Source organism: Schistocerca gregaria, chromosome 11, assembly GCF_023897955.1.
Source record: "Schistocerca gregaria isolate iqSchGreg1 chromosome 11, iqSchGreg1.2, whole genome shotgun sequence".
NCBI classification, from domain to species: domain Eukaryota; kingdom Metazoa; phylum Arthropoda; class Insecta; order Orthoptera; family Acrididae; genus Schistocerca; species Schistocerca gregaria.
The window spans coordinates 93719672-93738085 of record NC_064930.1 but is presented as its reverse complement, the minus strand read 5'-3'; the positions used below and the strand labels follow the sequence as shown (position 1 = coordinate 93738085).

The window sequence follows — 18414 nt, the reverse complement described above, 5'->3', positions numbered from 1 at the left end:
TATGTTTATTTTTCACCCTCCCCCTCCAACCTCTATTACATAAAATGCATTTAGCTTTTCACTCATGTTAACTCTTTCACAATGTTTTATTAGCAGTACTCTCTGTCTTGCGTATTACCCAGTCTTCCACCGTAGGCTCTCAGATTCTCAAATCTGGTCAGGTGCAGCCCCCAACGATATCTTTCCTTTATAGTCTTTCTTCCTCACCCTGTACACTAAAGCTTCCCTGACCCAGGATTCTGGGGGACTTTAACGAACTCTGTCCCTTTTCCAAAACCTCTCTAGTCTCTTTCCTTCACTCATCTTCCTCACTCTTCAACCCTTTTGCCCTAAATAGTCACTGGCTTCAAAGGCTTCCATGCTTATATATACATTCCAGTAGAAGTTACATATGGCTAGGGATATGTGGGTACGTAAAGAAATGAGGTATATGAAATACAAATTCTTGTGTCCCTCCAAAGAAATTATTCTGCTGATACGAATGTGGTGTTCAGCATTCCATAGAGTTGCAGCTATGTAAAGAGATGTCATACAAACAGCACAAACTCCAGCAAGGAAACCTCAAAACTTTGCTGCGTTAAATGAACTGGGTTACAAATAATTGTCAACCAATCCTATTGTCAATAATCCATATTCTGGGCATACGAGATTCATGTAAAATGTTATTAAGTGTCTTCTGAGAACTACCTAGAACAGATAGTTCGGAATCCCATTCGTGATGGAAACCTACAGGATCCAATGGCTACAACTTCAAGAATGTCCACATTAAAACTGGTATCAGTAACCATGATGCAATTGTGGCAACAATGATTACCAAAATACAAAGAAAAATTAAAACAACCACAAAGATATGGATGTTCAGTAACCTAAATAAAAAAAATCAATAATGTCATATCTCAATGAGGAACTTGAAAGAGGGAACCTTCACATGGTCTAGTCACTGTAAAGAAACAACTGATTACAGTGGAATAGGTGTAAAACAAAACAGAGCTATAGATAGATGCTGAATGAAACACATTTAGCTGTTAAGAGAGGAATGTGTGAAGCCTTCAACAAATACTCTAGCATAATACCCAAAGACATTTTGGTTGTATGGAAAGGCAGTCACAGGTACAAAAAGTTAAGTGTCTAATCCCTAAGAAATGAGACAGGAACTGTAACTGATGGTAGCAAAGTAAAAGCTGTACTGAATTTGCGGCTCTTCTAACTGTAATTTATCACTGATCCCTCTAACATTTACAGTGCCCAGTTCTTGGAACAAAGCACAGGTCACACCTATCTACAAGATAGATAGATAGATAGATAGATAGATAGATAGATAGATAGAAGTGATCCAAAAAACTACCATCCAATATCCTTGACATCTATTTGTTGTAGAATCTTTCGAAAACATCTATCATGCGAAACCCGACTCTTACTTTTCTCCCGTGACATACTGAAAGCTTTGGATCGAGGAAGTCCGATAGATACAGTATTTGATGATTTTTGACAAGCATTGACTCATTACCACACCTATGCATGTTGCCAACAGTAAGATCGATATGGGTTATTCAGTGACATTTGAGACTGAGTTGAGGACTTTTTAGTAGAGATGAAAAGACATGGCCAGATGTAGAAATAACTTTGAGTGGCCCCAGTGTAGAGATCCTTCTGTTCATATTGTATATTAATGACCGTGCAAACAATATTATTACAAACCTCAGACTTTTGCAAAGGATTTAGTTATCTACAATGAAGTAATATCTGAAAGAAACTGTAAATATTCAGTAAGATCTTGAGAACATTTCGAAGTGATGCATTGAATTAACTGTTCAAAAATGTAAAACCGTGTATGTCACAAAATAAGAAAACATAGCATCATAAGACTGTTGGAATTGGACAAATCGAAGGAATAACTGGGTGGATGAAATGCAATGATCACACAGGCTCAATTGTGGGTCACACTGGTACTGAAAAAACTGAACTGGTACATCTTGGTGATAGACATGAACTATTTCAAGAAAGGTTATTAATAAAGTTTCAAGACGCAGCTTTAAATTATTACTCTAGAACTACACTGCAACCCCCTACGTATCACTCACACAGGAATCTTGAGGATAATATTGGAATAATTACTGCACGTACAAAGGCATTCAAATAACCATTCTTCCCACATTTGGTACGTGAATAAATAGGGAAGACAGCCCAGTAACTGGTACAATGGGACATACCCTCTGCCATGCACTTCACGGTGGTTTGCAGAGTATAGATGTAGATGCTTCACTGGGAAAACCTCACTCATCCTCCCCTCCATACAGTTCCGATCTCCCCCTATGAGATTTCCATATTTTTGGAGCCCTTGCTTTGGACGAAGAGATGCACACCTGAGAACAACCATGTTTCCCTAGATAACCACAATTATTTTACCATGAAAACACTGTCTCATCTCACTGTGGTATAAATTTTTTAACATTTACGACAATTACTTGTTAAATAGTAAATAGTTAATACTTCTTCGATATTCCTCTTTCATTTGACTCATCCTCGAAGTTGTAACAACAAATAAGCAAGTTTGTAATTGTAACAACAAGCACATAACAGACTTTCAGCAGTTAACAGAAGACTGACAACAGCAAACAACCCATATCAAAAGGGAGCTATATCAACTGGTAGCTTAATAATCTCTAGCAGCAATCTACAACGTTTGGTGGTCTGTAGTACAGATTTCCTGCCTTCTAAATTACTACTGTGTCTAGTGCTTTGTACGCGCTCTGCTGTGTCTATGAAGTTTCTAGTCTGTGATCATACATTTCAGAGCAGTTGAATTTTCTATCACGGTGTGTTTCTGTGTCTGAAATTACATTTTATATATAAAGAAGACTGACGCATTTACATCGGCACCCCACCCCCTCACCCACACATACAAGTATGCACCTATACACGCACGAACACATGCAAGCACACACACACACACACACACACACACACACACACACACACACACACACAGGCACGTGCGCACATCTGTTGATGACTCAATCTCTACTATTTGCCCGAGGGTATCTTTTACGCACAAATAATTTACACTGACAAACCTTCCCTTACATTAATTAAAATCATATTGTGTGTTCTATAACTCACTACTACAGTTTTAACTCCTTCACAAGTATGGAGTTGTGGAACCTGCACGCTGCTGACCCTCCAAGCAACACTACATTAGCTTCTGGATGAACTACCAAACAATCAGAAATCAGCAATCCACTACACTTAAGAACATTAAAGAGCATAAAGCTATGGTTTTCTCATGTGGGTATTCGAAATGTTAACAATATCTTCAGCACAGTCTACACATGAAGAAATTTTGTAGTTACTATCCCAGAATGGCTTGTGTGGCACTGCACGTTCAGTCAGAAGAGCAATCCAAATATTCTACAAGCTAAAACAGTAGGGAAAGCTCCACAAGTGTGTATGAAGGTAACATAAGGGTGTGCATTTTTTAGTTCAGAGGTACAATTACTGTACCATATGAAGAATGTGCCAAGTGTGTGTGTGTGTGTGTGTGTGTGTGTGTGTGTGTGTGTGTGTGTGTGTGTGTGTGTGTGCCGGTTCTGCACAATAACACACAAAGTAAATCATGCCCTGGTTTGTCAATGGTTTAGCTTCGAAACTTCAGTACAAAAGTGAAACCAACATTTTCTTCGCACAATAATAAAATGGAAACATTTTCTTCTGAAAATGTGGCTATCCCATCTCCTGGACCAAGTGCGATTTCCCCATGCTTAAACCTGCCCTCAATCCATTGGTTGGTTTCAGCACAGCAGTGCTTTCCTGTGCTCAGTTCTATTCAATATGCATTACGGCCTATGTAATGTAGAATTGACAACTAGATGTCACCAGAGGCAAAATGGTCAGAATAAAAGGAGGTGGGAGTACCGTGTTGACAATAGGAAAGCAGTAACTGAGTCGATCAAGTAAGCTCTGTGACTTCGAACAAGCTTCCAAGGTTCCCTGTTGGTGATATGACTGTAAAGGGAAAACTTGAAGGAAGACGACGATGAAGTCCCATACTCCAAGGAGCATAGGAAACGGTGCGCGAGACCTGCACCACCGACTAGGCAAGGTGCTAGCAAAAGTGGTTTGCCAATGCCTTCCTCCGAACATAAAGGGGATGAATGATGATGATGAAGACAACAACAACACCCAGTCATCTCGAGGAAGGTAAATTAAAGGAAACTTATTACATACACGGGTCACCATTTTTTCGCGACGATGTCGCAGCTTGTTTGCTTGATTAGATGGTAGTTATTACTAACAGTAATACATGTTTGAAGGACAGCACAGTAACACAGAGAATTAATACCTTGTCCAACTGAGATCAGTATTACGTCCCTTATAACAGTTTGGAATCACAGGGATCATCCGTGCGAACTCATCATTTCTCAGTGAGGTATTAAAACTATGTATTAATGCCTGCATCTGCCATTGCAGAAGGGTGCACCACACATTTACAAATGCTTTGGGAACTCCACAACAATGATGGACTGCACATTTTTAAGTCAACTATATACATTTTTCTCTTCTAAACCACCACTACTATTTGCACGAATGTATCAGATTCAACTACATACGTTGTTATTGTTAAACTAAATAGAACTTACTAACAGTCTTAGACAAATTTGTTTATTTCCAAATAATTTTAGGCGAAAGCACAGACTGTAAATTCCCTCATATCTGAGTCATTTCTAATGTAAGATATTAGTTATACAGAATCCACAACAAAAAATATTAGTTTCTGTAGTATAACAAACCTGTCCAACAACAGTGTATCAATGTTATTGTCATTCTGGCAGTCAAAAAAGTATTTTTCGCGTGCCAAGGAAGAGTTCTTTGCTACACTCATTATTGTACAAGAGACTGTAGAGTGCTTCATTTACCAAGTAGTCTTTCGACAGCCCTCGGTGAAACAAATTCTAAGTTTACAGCGTGCCTTATTTTCAACCGCAAGTTCTTGTATTCCAGTACCACCTTTCTCCTCTATTTGCTCGACACTATTACATTTTGAGCCATTTGCCAGAATGATACTCATATACTCACATGTTGTGGGAACATCTGTTGTCCGGGCACGTTCACAGCCATGCTGCCAACAGGTGGCCCGCGACCACCCATCCGAGTTGCTGGTGCTCTCGCATTGTAGTAGGTCGGCTGCAAACACCAAAAATCAAGTTAAATACCTGACTGCAAGTTTGTCGAAATTACAGCTTTGGGAACATTTGATTTAGCATAAAGTGGCATCGTAAATAGTGGGAACAAACATGCACAATGAAAGGGACAGAAATCACCAAGTTCACGTTCCCAGCCCAAATACCGTTACTGCAAGATGAGCCGAAGTGGACATTCTTCATTTCCTCAATATGTGACAAGACCTCTAAACAGAAAATGATTTATCTTGGGTTTTGGAAAGAGTCTAAAGAATCTGCACAAAGGTCAATCTGCTAATGAAAATATTACTTACTATATTATTATTTTGCACTGCATCGTACAAACACAGATTTTCTCAGAAACAAACAGTACACAAAAAATCACACTGATCAGCAAACAGACTGGGCCACTCAGTGTTACGGGCCACGGTACAAGTGAACAAGGGTCGAAAGGCACACATCCACCGAAGAAAATCAAAATGATACTTCGCACGACAAAACAGGTCAGCACGAGTGGAACTAGAAATTGCCTAATATTAAGTCCCGACAAAACTTTGAAGCAGCCAGAACACAAAGTCCGATATGAACGTAACTTTTGATTACAGGTGAAACACACTGTAACAAATAGAAAGCCGTCACACTGCATTAGTGTCATTCACGTTTAGTGGTGTCACTAGGTCTGTTAAGAGCATATAAGTGGTCCAGAATGAGATTTTCACTCTGCAGCGGAGTGTGCGCTGATATGAAACTTCCTGGCAGATTAAAACTGTGTGCCCGACCGAGACTCGAACTCGGGACCTTTGCCTTTCGCGGGCAAGTGCTCTACCAATTGCGCTACTGAAGCACGACTCACACCCAGTACTCAAAGCTTTACTTCTGCCAGTATCTCATCTCCTTGCCCGCGAAAGGCAAAGGTCCCGAGTTCGAGTTTCAGTCAGGCACACAGTTTTAATCTGCCAGGAAGTTTCATATAAGGGGTGTCGACAGTAATGAATGATCACTGTGAAAGTTACAGATGCCATCTGAGAACAAGTAGCAGACTTCCCGAATAATCCCACACCATTAATCAGAAACTAACCACAGCAACAGGACTAGGGAACGAGTGTCAGCTGCACAGGCTGCCAGTAACATCACAACAAATGGCAGTATTAGGAATGGAGCCGTGACTGGAAAGCACGAACTGTTAACCAATACCACTGCACTGTACGTGGTGACAAATAGCGGTTCTTCACAGCCCCAAATGACCACTGTCGGCAAGTACAGCAGAAACCTGGGAAGGGGTTACACTCTTCCAACATTCTGGAGGGGCACAGTGGTGTTAATCCCGGCATCCGGTGGGGAGAGCAGTCGCACGTTAACTTCACGTCGAGGCCGGTACCGAACTGAGAATCCGACGGCACAGCGGCACGTCGCACACATTCCGTGTCCTCATGCCCCCTGTAGAGCTACAGTAGTGTGGCAGCACTTTTTGACAGAGGAAACGGTAGACCACACTTGCCACGTGTGTCTCCAACCGTCTGCACGATGTCTAGGAACTTGCACAGCCAGTGACATCCTCAAGCTCATTCCCAATAAAAAGTGCAAAACCGGCTCGGATGTCAACTCTGTACCAGTGCCGGCAGCCAGGTTATCGAGAACCAGTTACAACAGTTGTGGACCAGCTCACCTCAGGAAATGATATACCTTCACGACTGTTCCCAACTGAATTGATGCACGCTTCCAGGCCAAAGGGGATGCTGTGTCATACTGGTAAGTTGCCTCACACTGCTAAATGGTGTGTAAGTTCTACTCTGATTACATCACCAATACTGTAACCCTCAAACAGGGAATTTTCATTTCATTTCCCTCTCCTTCTGGGTGCTTCACATTTTTTTTATCAGGTATAGTAATATTTACTGTACGGAAAGAATGCCAGAGACATGAATTTCAAAGGCCTTGCTAACTAAACAGGATCGTACAGCATATACAATGATCCCAATTTGCCTAACAAGTCATAACCCGCAACTATTGCGGCACAACTATACTCAGCTGTCAACTGCTGCTCTCATTTCTTTGTTTCCCTTCATTTAATCACTTCAATAATGAGCAAAAGCCGAAAGAGTTTTAAATTTTTTGAAAGTTTCTCAAGAAATTCTTCACTAACTTTAAAACTGCTATGCTACTATAATTGGTTCTCCCCTAATTTTATTTTACAGGTTGGTTGAAGAAATTATTTTATGTGTACAGCACCAACTTGTGAAATGTCGTCAAAAATAAAATTAGACAAGGTGGCTGACTGCCGTATTTTGAATTAATACGTACTAACACTAGTAAAATCAGTTCTGTTCTGTCCCATAGGACTTCCTGTCATGTGACTTAGAACATAATTTGGTTTGTGAAAACCTATTGGCAAATACCCCCACCTACAACAAGCTCCGTAATTAGATTACTTCCTACAGAAGCACAGTAGGTAGATTAGACTGGGGGGGGGGGGGGCGTTCTGTACTATCGATTTGAGGAAATATCATAAAAAAATGGACAATCAATTTGGAGAAAGTATTTCAGTTGATAAAATGGAGGACATTGGTTTCAATCTTAAAGATTGCCGTGAAAAAGCCCAGAAGCATTTTAAACAAACATTTCTGACATACAGCATGTATCTTCATGTTGCTGGTTTACCAAGAAAGGAAACTGCACTTGGCCAAAAAATGAATTATAGAAGTGCTTTTTAAACTTTGAATATTATGTTTCAAGGCTGGTTACCCAATAAAGTGAAAACTTGGAAAAAATTTGTAGTCGAGTCTGCGTAGGTAGATCCCTCACAGTTGCAGCAGGCTGCGAAATGCAGCTTCACGTACTACCTCTACCAATAATGTAATACAATTTTGTAAACCTATATCTCAACATCCGAGTGCTGTCACAGATCTGTAGGCAGCTGCTGTTATCCCCTCCAGAAATTAGCACTTCACAGTTGACAGCTGGCAACAGAGATGCGAGGGACAATCCTAAGCCTTCTCGACTATAGGTGTAGAAAAATATACTCAAATGCCTGCAGCTTATACCATAGTTACAGGAATAAAATGACGATTTTGTATTCCAACATGACGGAACTGCACTATTTTAATCCAGGCAGCCAATATGACAGAAACATCAGAATTATGAAGGTGAGTTGGAAAATACGTTTCCCCTGTAGACTGTGGGAGAGTTGTGTGATAAGGGTGAAAGACGACACGGCAAGTGAAAGCGCACGTGCAAGACAGAGATACGCCACTTGGTAGAAGCCCACTACGATCGAGCAGATGGTGCTGTCGCAGTGCCTGCGCAAAGCGGAGGACAACCGCTCAGTATTTTCCCAGAGCTACAGAAAGAAGGTGTATTTTGGAGTCGTGGTCAAAGGCGGAAGTGAGAGTTGTTATCCACTATGAATGGGCACGTGGAGTGTCGGACACAGAAATTCATAACCGCCTTGTTGAGGTGTATGGGTCAAGTGTGATGCTGAGGTAAATAGTGCGGAGATGGTGCCACCCATTCAGCGATGGACGTCAGCAAGTGCACGACATACCGAGACCTGGATGGACGTGCACGGCCATTACAGTTGCAAATGTCAGGAAGGTGGATGACATGATTAAAGCGAACTGGCGTATCACCATTGCTGGAGTGGCAGCAGAACTTGGAATCAGACACGAGTGAGCTCCCAAGATCATCCACGACATTCGATACAGGAAGCTGTCAGCATGATGGGTGCCCTGCCAACTGACCCCGACACACATGGACCAATGCATGGCCTTCAGCCTGCAACAGCTTGTGCGTTACCATGAATCTGGCAATGACTTTCTGATTCAGATTGTGATGGGAGATAAAACGTGGGTCCACCATTACACCCCCGAATCAAAGGCCCACATCCGTGGAGTGCAAACATCCATCACCTGTCCGAAAGACGTTCAAAAGCACTCTGTCTGCAGGCAAAGTGCTACTCACCGTTGTCTGGAACGTCAAAGGTGTTTTGCTGCTGGACTTACTGGAGGGTGCAACTATCAATGCTGAGCAGTACTGCGCCACTGTTAAAATTGGTGATTTGGAAAAAGCTACCTGGCATTCTCAGATCTGGCATTCTGCGGTTGGATGACAATGCGAGACCACACGCGGCGACGGCAACGCAAAACCGTATTGCAACACTTGGTTGGGAGCACCTACACCATCCGCCTTACAGTCCGGATCTCGCACCAAGCGACTTCCATCTGTTTCCTGCTTTGAAGAAGACTCTCGGCAGAAGGCACTTTGGCAGCAATGCTGATGTAAACAAGCTGTTCAAAGCTTCTTCCATATGCAATGGCCCGATTTTTTTCTGGACAGCTTTTTTAAGCTTATAAAGCGGTATGACAAACGTCTATATGTACTTGGAAATTATGTAGAAAAAATAAAGATAAGTCTTACCTTTCATGTCTCATTCTCTCTCTTTTTTTTCCTTTCACACAACTCTGACCCACACAACTCTGACCACAGTCGACAAGAGGAAATATATTTCCAACTCCCCAAGTAGAATTTTAGATCACACCATTCTAAGAAGAAATACACCCGTCACCTCAAATGTTAATCTTAGTCGATGTTTTACGATTCTATCAAAGCTGATATGCTCTTGAATTCCAAGGAATTCACTGAAACATTAGTGTAACAGTTAGAAGTCCTGTATGATCTGCAAAGTGTATACTGACCTGTGACTGGTTTTGTCTAGTCGCATTCTGCACTTGAAAGCCTGAAAGTTGGCCAGCTGCAACAGAAAGAAACCAAACAATTAGGTAAAATAGCACAACAAAAACAACCTAACAAGCTTGACTTCTCACACAAATCAACTACAGAAGTAGGTGACAACCAATATTTTTCACTTATTCCATTAACAAAACCAGTCAGTGACCACGCAGCTCAAGATATTAAAAATATAGTGGTTGGCAGGATTATTGTAAATGCCCCAGGAGTATAAAAAATTTGTTTCTTAAAGTGGTCAAACAAAGTATGCTCATTCCAACGTGCCCTGGGATCCACAGGAATACAACATAGAGTGCTTAAAAACGTTATTAGGAAAGCAAAGAGTATGTGATATGCAAATACAATAGCCAATTCACAGGATAAAATTAAAACCATATGGTCAGTAGCAAAGGCAGTGTCTACTCAGCAGCAGAAAGTTGACTAATATAAAGTAAGTACATAGTAAAAATATTTCTCTTACTGATAGATTCACATAGATGTACAGTAGTTAATGATTTTCAGAGCATTGCTGGTGAATTAAATACAAATTTAGTTCCTACAGGGAGTCATATATCTCGCTTGGTAAATGCCTTTGCAAGATTGATGTCAAACTCCTCTGTGGTACAGACAAGGGGGAGATTGAGTCAACAATTAAATCACTGAAGAATAAGGACTCTCATAGGTATGACGAAGTGGCCAGCAGAATATTAAAGAACTGTGCTGCATATGTTAGCCCTGTACTTGGTCATATTTGTAACTTTTCCTTTAGGAATGGTCAGTTTCCTGAACAATTAAAGTACTCAGTTGTACAGTCACTTTATAAAAAGGGAGGAAGGGATAATGCAGTCAATTTTAGACCTATTTCTATTTGCTGAAGTCATTGAAAATGCTGTGTATGTAAAGATAATTGATCATTTTATATCACAAAATTTGCTGTCAAACATACAGTTCGGCTTTAGAAGTCATTTAACAATTGAAAATGCTACACTCTTTTTTTCTGTGACGTACTGGATGGGCGAAGCAAAAGGTTTCGAACACTAGGGTTTTCTTTGTTTCACTAAGGCATTTGATTGTGTTGATCACAAAATATTACTATAGAAGTTGGACTATCACGGAATACGAGGAGTAACTCAAAACTGGTTCACCACCTACTTTAGCAACAGACAGTGAAAGGTCATTATTCACAATGTTGAGAATGGCTGTAATGTGGGGTCTGAGTGGGGTGTGACCAAGTGGGGGCTGCCCCAGCGATCAGTGTAGGGGCCACTCCTGGTGGTGGTTAGTGTTTAACGTCCCGTCGACAACGAGGTCATTAGAGACGGAGCGCAAGCTCGGGTTAGGGAAGGATTGGGAAGTAAATCGGCCGTGCCCTTTCAAAGGAACCATCCCGGCATTTGCCTGAAACGATTTAGGGAAATAACAGAAAACCTAAATCAGTATGGCTGGAGACGGGATTGAACCGTCGTCCTCCCGAATGCGAGTCCAGTGTGCTAACCACTGCGCCACCTCGCTCGGTCGGCCACTCCTTTTCCTGTTTTAATTTCACATAATGGACATATTATTAGTGAAACTGAACAGTTCAAATATCTAGGTATTCAGATAGTAAACTGTTGTCAAAAGCCCACAGTCAGGATCTTGTTCAAAAACAAAGCTGGCATTTTCACTATTTGAACGCTATCTGGAGTGAGTGATTGTCCGACAGGAAAATTAGTTTAGTTTGCTTAGTTTTACTCACTTATGTTGTATTGGATTAACTCTTCCCATTCTAAAAGGATATTTTTGCCTCAGAAACAGGCAGTTCGGGCAATAAGTGGGTAAGTTTACAAACCTCTTGTCAACCCCTGTTCACACACACACACACACACACACACACACTCTTAATACTGTAGGAAATCAAACCTACATTTAGATTGGACTCTATTAACTCTTGTGCAGAAAGTTGTGCACTATACTGCTGCTTCATTTTCAGTAAGCTACCACTAGAATTCAAAAATCTTAGCAGTAATCTACGCACTTTCAAACTGAAACTAAAGTGTTTCCTCATAGGACACTCCTTTTCTGTCAAGGAGTTCCTAGGAAAATTAAGCTGATTCTTGTTGTACTGCTGACTGTTTATTTAAACTTATGGCTTGACTTCTTTGAGGTTCATAAACATTTTATCTGTTGTTACTTTTACGTTTTAATTTCATGTATCGACACATTCCATGACCTTAATTTGCTCCTACAGAACTTGGCGTGTAAATAAATAAATCCACTCACCACATCACTGCTACCCCACCCAGCGTATTGAACTGCTGGACTCCTGACCTTTGCCAACCTCATTCCACCTCCCTCTACAGGCCTCGTACCTGACCTATGTAACACACTAGCATAGCCTGATGTCTACATATCTGCTACATTTAACACCTCCCATCATATAAATCAATACTCTGTTGGTTTAGGGGGGCAGGGATAGGGGGGGGTTTACAGAACCAAACTGCTTGGTCATCATTCCCTCCTGTTAAAACAATACCACAAGGGAAAGAATAAAACAAACTAGACTTACAGCACAATACCAGGAGTAAGGAAAAGCCACAAGGATGGCAGAAGGGCGACAAACACTACAATGGACAAGACAGGACAATGAAAGCACAGAGAGATGCAATAAACAGGTATAAGGGATTAAAAAAAGAGAGCAGATGACCGCGGCTGGCAGATCACGAGAACAAAAAGGATAAGCCAGTCAATCTGCAACACATTCAAACCGCCAGCCTAAATGCACTAAGGAGAGAACACAGACAGGCAAGTCAGCCGATGAGGCGATGTCAGCTAAAATAACCGAAGATTATGCTGCAGGGAAGCCAAAGTAGCACAGTGCAATAGAATAAGGGCCACTGTCAACTGGGTACAGCACCGACACAGGTGGGTCTTCACAGAGGAAGAGACAGCCAAAAATCAATACTGCAAGATGAATCAAAAAGTGTGTAATAGATAAACAAGAGTCCAACAAATATTTTGATGCACATTCTGAATGCAAACTATGAGAAATGTACAGGAGGAGTGACAGGGTGTGACACATTGTCTACTACATAGCTTACAAACTCCGGCATTGTCAGGTTAGTCAGAAGGTGGAAAGTAAGGTGTGGAACAGACAGAGGACACAGTGAACACTGCAAAATATTCTCCATCCCTCTTTGCATGGAGTAATCATTTCACATGCATAGCAAGCTATACTTGTCACTCTAGAGAGAGAGAACACAAATACTGCTATTGCCATTCAAAAAAGGGCATCATATATGCAGACACTGTGTCAAATAAATTGGAAGGCAGTTCTAACAACCACTTTTTCAATCAGTCACTCGACCCTGCACCCTTATTCTCACTCAGAAACTGTAATTTATACAGTATTCTACAAATCCTATGCCAGGTACACTGAAAAATGTATTTTCATGGTCAGAAATACTTTCAAGATATACTGAAACTGCCAACTGAATAAGTTATTACAGCCCATCATCAGATCTCTCCAGGTGTGTCACCATCAACAACAATATTTTTATACATACACACTGTTCTTTTAATTTCACCAACAAGGAGAAACTTCAGGGATCTGTAAAGTACAACAAGGAATTCACAGAAATGTTACCTGTACATGACTAATAAGAAACTATCTCCGTGAAGTTATGCTTGTATCAGCTAAATGTAATCTACTAATTAGAAGAAATCTATTTTCAGCACTGCTTTCTCAGTTATATTATTTTTAGTCTTCTATTGATATCTTAAGATTTACATTATTACATTTACATTGATCAAAGAAAATGCAAAATTAGAAGATATAATATTTTAAGAAGAGTGAGCAAATCCTGAACTCATGTCCCATTCCATGCCTGAATGACAACCCCTATGAAAGTGTGGTTTTACGTTCCATTCTGCGACTTTCACTGAAAGTTAACCTTTATACTGCAAACACAGCATATGCCAGTAAAACTGATTTTTCTTCACATTTCAATTTCTAGCACTTTACAGAATATTGACATTTCTTCTTACGACAGTTTTATACTTCTGCCAATTAGAGCAACCAAGCCATACTAAAACTAGAAAATCTATTCACATGAGGCACAGAAGATATGCCGACCTGACGTAATACAATGTACGCACCTTGTGGCACAGGCTGTGGCTGGAGGTGCGGACCCTTTCCGAGGTCGGGGGGCCCGGCGTGGCCCGGGGGCGTCGAGGTGGGCCCCGGCAGCTGCGGGGGTCCCGGAGGTCCACCAGGGCCGGGCGCTCCCGCCTGAGGCGGACCCCCCTGCTGCGGAGGCCCCACAGCCGTCTGCTGTGGGGGTGCCACGCGCCCACCTCCGCCACCCAGCTGCGGGGGACCGCCCCCCGGCCCCACGCCGCCCGGGCCCCCCTGCTGGGGTCCCGCCGGACCGCCAGGTGGGAAGTTGGCGGGGGTGCCCGCACTTACGTGATGGTAGGCCACATCGGTCCCTGTGACAGGGAATTGCCATCAATAATGTCATTCTGTCAAAACTGAAGATTAGTATTCTATGCTGGCCTGCTCTTTGAACCATTCAAAATAGTCCACACAGACACAAATGTACTCTTAATACATGTTACATAAATCTTTCACAATAAACAAATAGGGGAGAACTATTCAGATTCAAAGTAAGTGATACTCAAATTAAGAATAAACTTTCAGATATGCATCGTTATTTCCTTCATAAGCCTAGATGTTAAACAAAATCCGATTAATATAACACAAAAAAATTTGATTCAAACTAAAGACTGTGGCAATCGTGTAGGATTTTTTTGACAGTTATTTAGAAATGTATCAGTAATGTTGGGAAAACCTGTCTGCATCATTCAGAATATAATAGTTTTTTTTTAATTACGTACGTGGTTTATTAAAAATATCTGAACTTAATAACAAAATGAAAAATTGTTAATTATTTTAGTAGTATCCCCGGCACCTGTTTACAGCTAGTTTACCTACAAAATGATAATTACACATAAATCACAGAATTTACAAGACTGAGAAATGGTATTCCTTCATTAATCTAATGACTATAGCAATGATTAACACACAGAAAACAGACTTTTTTATTCAAAATTTCGTCTTAGTTGTACAGTCGGCATAAAAATGGATATTTTGATGACAACAGCCCCAGTTAGAAGTATCAAATTGCATGTGTCAATTTCTGGAAGTTGCATATGGCAAGCTCCATCAAATGCCATAAAACTATTAATATTAACTGCTATAAAGGATCTTGCATTTTGCCCCCATACATACTATATTCATCCATGAGAAATGTTCTAATGAGAATTTTTGGTAATTTTACTCCCACAGCGTTTTAATGACAATATCATGGGAAACATATAGCAGAAGTAATGATTCAGATCCCGCACTATTCAGCAAATAGCATTTAAAAATATATATACTGAAATGCACGTAATAGCCTATGTGCAGCATGTAGGTCGTAAACCCCCCCCCCCCCCCCAGTTCTGATGAGAGATTCTGCTATACAACTGCTGGTCCAACCTATGTTTAACAAATTTCTCTCGTGTCAGAATAGCATTTAGACCAATTTTCTTCAATCGCATGCACTTTTTACAACAAACATGAAATTGCATATCCCTGAGAAAATCATTCATGTGTACTAGGTCTGTAAAAATAAAAGCCTAATGTAAGGGAAGCTGAAGATGCAACATCTATGAACAAAAGCTTATGATCATGTATCTGAAAATGTGCTTTACCATGCAAAAAATGTGAATAATGCAACTATAATTAACTGTGCTAATATGTTTCATTTTTAAAAAACAAAACAAGCAAGCCTTCAAAAGATAAACAAAGAAGAACTACCATGTGTGTTCTCAGGCTTCTGGCAGTACAACACTAAAAGTTGACATTCTAATGCCCCAAAATACAGAAATTAAACAGCTTCAGAACAATGCTGTGCTTAATAATAACTTACGGCAATTTACATCCATAGAAATATATAGGATAGTCATAGCTTATCAGCTGATGTATCAACCTCTGAATACCATTGGGCCACATACGACACTAATGACAATTTCTTCCCACTTAAAATTTCAGAACTATCACTGTTTATCAATTATATGGCATCTCCCTCATACAGATAACCATCTGAACTGTACTTGAAAAAAGTAAACAGACTAATATTATTACTATTTCCAAAAACACAACAGAATTATTTTCGATAAGGAAACTGACCTTTGTAATATATTACAAATTAATGACTTTACATATTCAATATTTGAATAAAAATAATTCTTCATTCGCTCTGTAGATTCGAAAAATTTCTATAGTTCCAGCAAAAAAAATTGTGAAACTTAAGTGGACCCAGCAGCAATTTTGACATTTTCATTACATAGTTGGATGTTAACAATACTTTGATAAGGTCATTTGCAAAAGCTAGAGCAAAACACATTCAACATCTACCACAATGCCTTGTAAACAAGTATTACAATTCTAGATATCAAAACAACATGCTATATATTGTACATGGAACAGCAAAATAAAAGACACTGGCAATTTGGGGAAATTGCTACCGGGAGACAACTAACACTATAGTCAAAACAACTATATAATACGACAGTTCAAAAGCAATTTTAAGCACTACTTCAGTACTTTCAAAATCCCAACACAAGCAGTGCAGCTAACACTACACCATTCGTCCTCAAACTAAAATGCGAGTAATGACACGTAGCCACATAATACTCACTTTGCGGAGTGCTTGAACGTAGAAAACTGAGCCCTATTCAAGGCAAACAGGAATCAATCAGGAACAGAACACAGAAACATTCGCATTCTCATTTAACTAATCTAGCCAGTGGCAACATTTAAAAAAGAAACTGTCCATCAAGAAATAAATCAAAAAATGTATCTGCACACAGATAAATACATCAAATTTAATTAGAGCATCACAATCATTAATTGTAAAAAGAAAAGAGATAAAAACGTTAGCTGCCAAAATCTTAATATCCAAAAAGATTCACATTAATAGTTGTTAAACAGAAAACTTTCACATATGAGAGAAAAATCACTTGCATGCAATGCGTTTGGATTTCAATTTTTGTCTACGTAATTCCGTTCTTATATTAACTTCTAGTTAGACTGAAAGACTACTATACTGACAGTGCAAACATTCAACACTGAAAGATGTTCATCAAGGTATATACATTAAGAATCAGTTCATTGAATAATTTCATCCATTGTAACAAGTGGTTGGTAAATCAGTTACATAATGTGTTTTTCTTAGCTAAAAACAAGTATTGTGTTCCTATAATGGTAGCACTGATACCAACATGGCATCAATTACACGACCTACGATAAACGATATCTCAGAGGTTGGGTTTCTATGGGAAGAGCGCCCTAAAGTCACTAACATAGCAACAAACTGCATAACATTTATCAGGGTCATTATTTACACAAAGCAGCTAATAAGAAGGCATTAAGCAACAACTAAAATCAGGTACTTCCAGTGCATAAATACTGCAGTCTTTCTCTATAATTAACTACAGGGAAATTTTTAATATCGCCCGTCCAATAGCTGAATGCATTTGCTCATTTTTCAAGCAGAACAGGTAACATTCTTTAGTGTGTTAATTTACAGCGTTGATAAGTTACTGCTCGGGTAAGTCTTAATATTACTGCCCGACGGAAATGAAAATAACTTCGTTGATTTAAAAATATATGTATTCTGTAACCACACATTGCGCAGCTGAATAATAATCTGCCTCCTCAGGACATCGGCTTCAAAGTCGTGAACTTGTTCGGAGTAATCCAATAACACGTTTGGGCCGTGAGGTACTGCGCTTGCACGACCATGCAGACCTGCCACAACTTTAATGCGTGTACAGCATACTTCTACATATGGTTAGCCCCGAGATCGTGCTGTCAGAAGGTTTACTCTCGTCATGTCTTCGTAATTTCGGTTACTACTGGCGTGACCGGTAGCAGCAGCTTTCATGTTAAGAATGGCGTAGTACATGGGCGGCAACGATCTGATGTATGTTGGGTGTGTGTGAGAGAACAGAACATGAACACAGAACACGAGATGAAATTAACACTAGCGATCACAATCAGTTACATGCGTGCAACCGCAGGAAGAATCATGTGAGCACTTGTCAGTATATAACTGCACTTAAAACTGGTCCATTATCCAACGACACTTCAACGAATGTGTGGCGGACACCCACCTAGCAACCCAGAAGTTGTCCACCAATCCATGCGAAGCCACTGCAGAACTATAAATGCTGTCTAGCGCCGTGTTCGATATTGAACCGCCGGCGCATACATGGGTAGAGTGAACCCCTCTTGCCGCAGTTCCAGCGACGATATAGGCGGCAGCACAAGCGGCCTCGGAGCGATGAAGGAGGCGCGCGCACCGACACACACACAAAATGGACGGCGCACCCGACCACACGCGACTAATCGATAACTACTCTGTTGCACCAGTTTCGATATCTGGGGCTTCCAAACCACGCCCCACTTCCCCCGTAGTGCGCCACCCGC

At 40.5% G+C, this 18414-nt stretch overlaps 1 protein-coding gene across 1 annotated transcript in view; it reads right to left on the bottom strand.

Moving 5' to 3' along the window:
* The window catches only part of LOC126295042 (eukaryotic translation initiation factor 4 gamma 1-like), a 373399-nt gene that overhangs the window by 210151 nt on the left and 144834 nt on the right, over nucleotides 1–18414 (bottom strand). Inside the window, exons 4-7 of the mRNA XM_049987292.1 lie at nucleotides 16622–16654; nucleotides 14034–14366; nucleotides 9869–9924; nucleotides 5074–5181 (exon numbers count right to left, since the gene is read on the bottom strand). Coding sequence (XP_049843249.1) covers nucleotides 5074–5181; nucleotides 9869–9924; nucleotides 14034–14366; nucleotides 16622–16654 — 530 coding nt within the window. The remainder of the gene's footprint in view (nucleotides 1–5073; nucleotides 5182–9868; nucleotides 9925–14033; nucleotides 14367–16621; nucleotides 16655–18414) is intronic.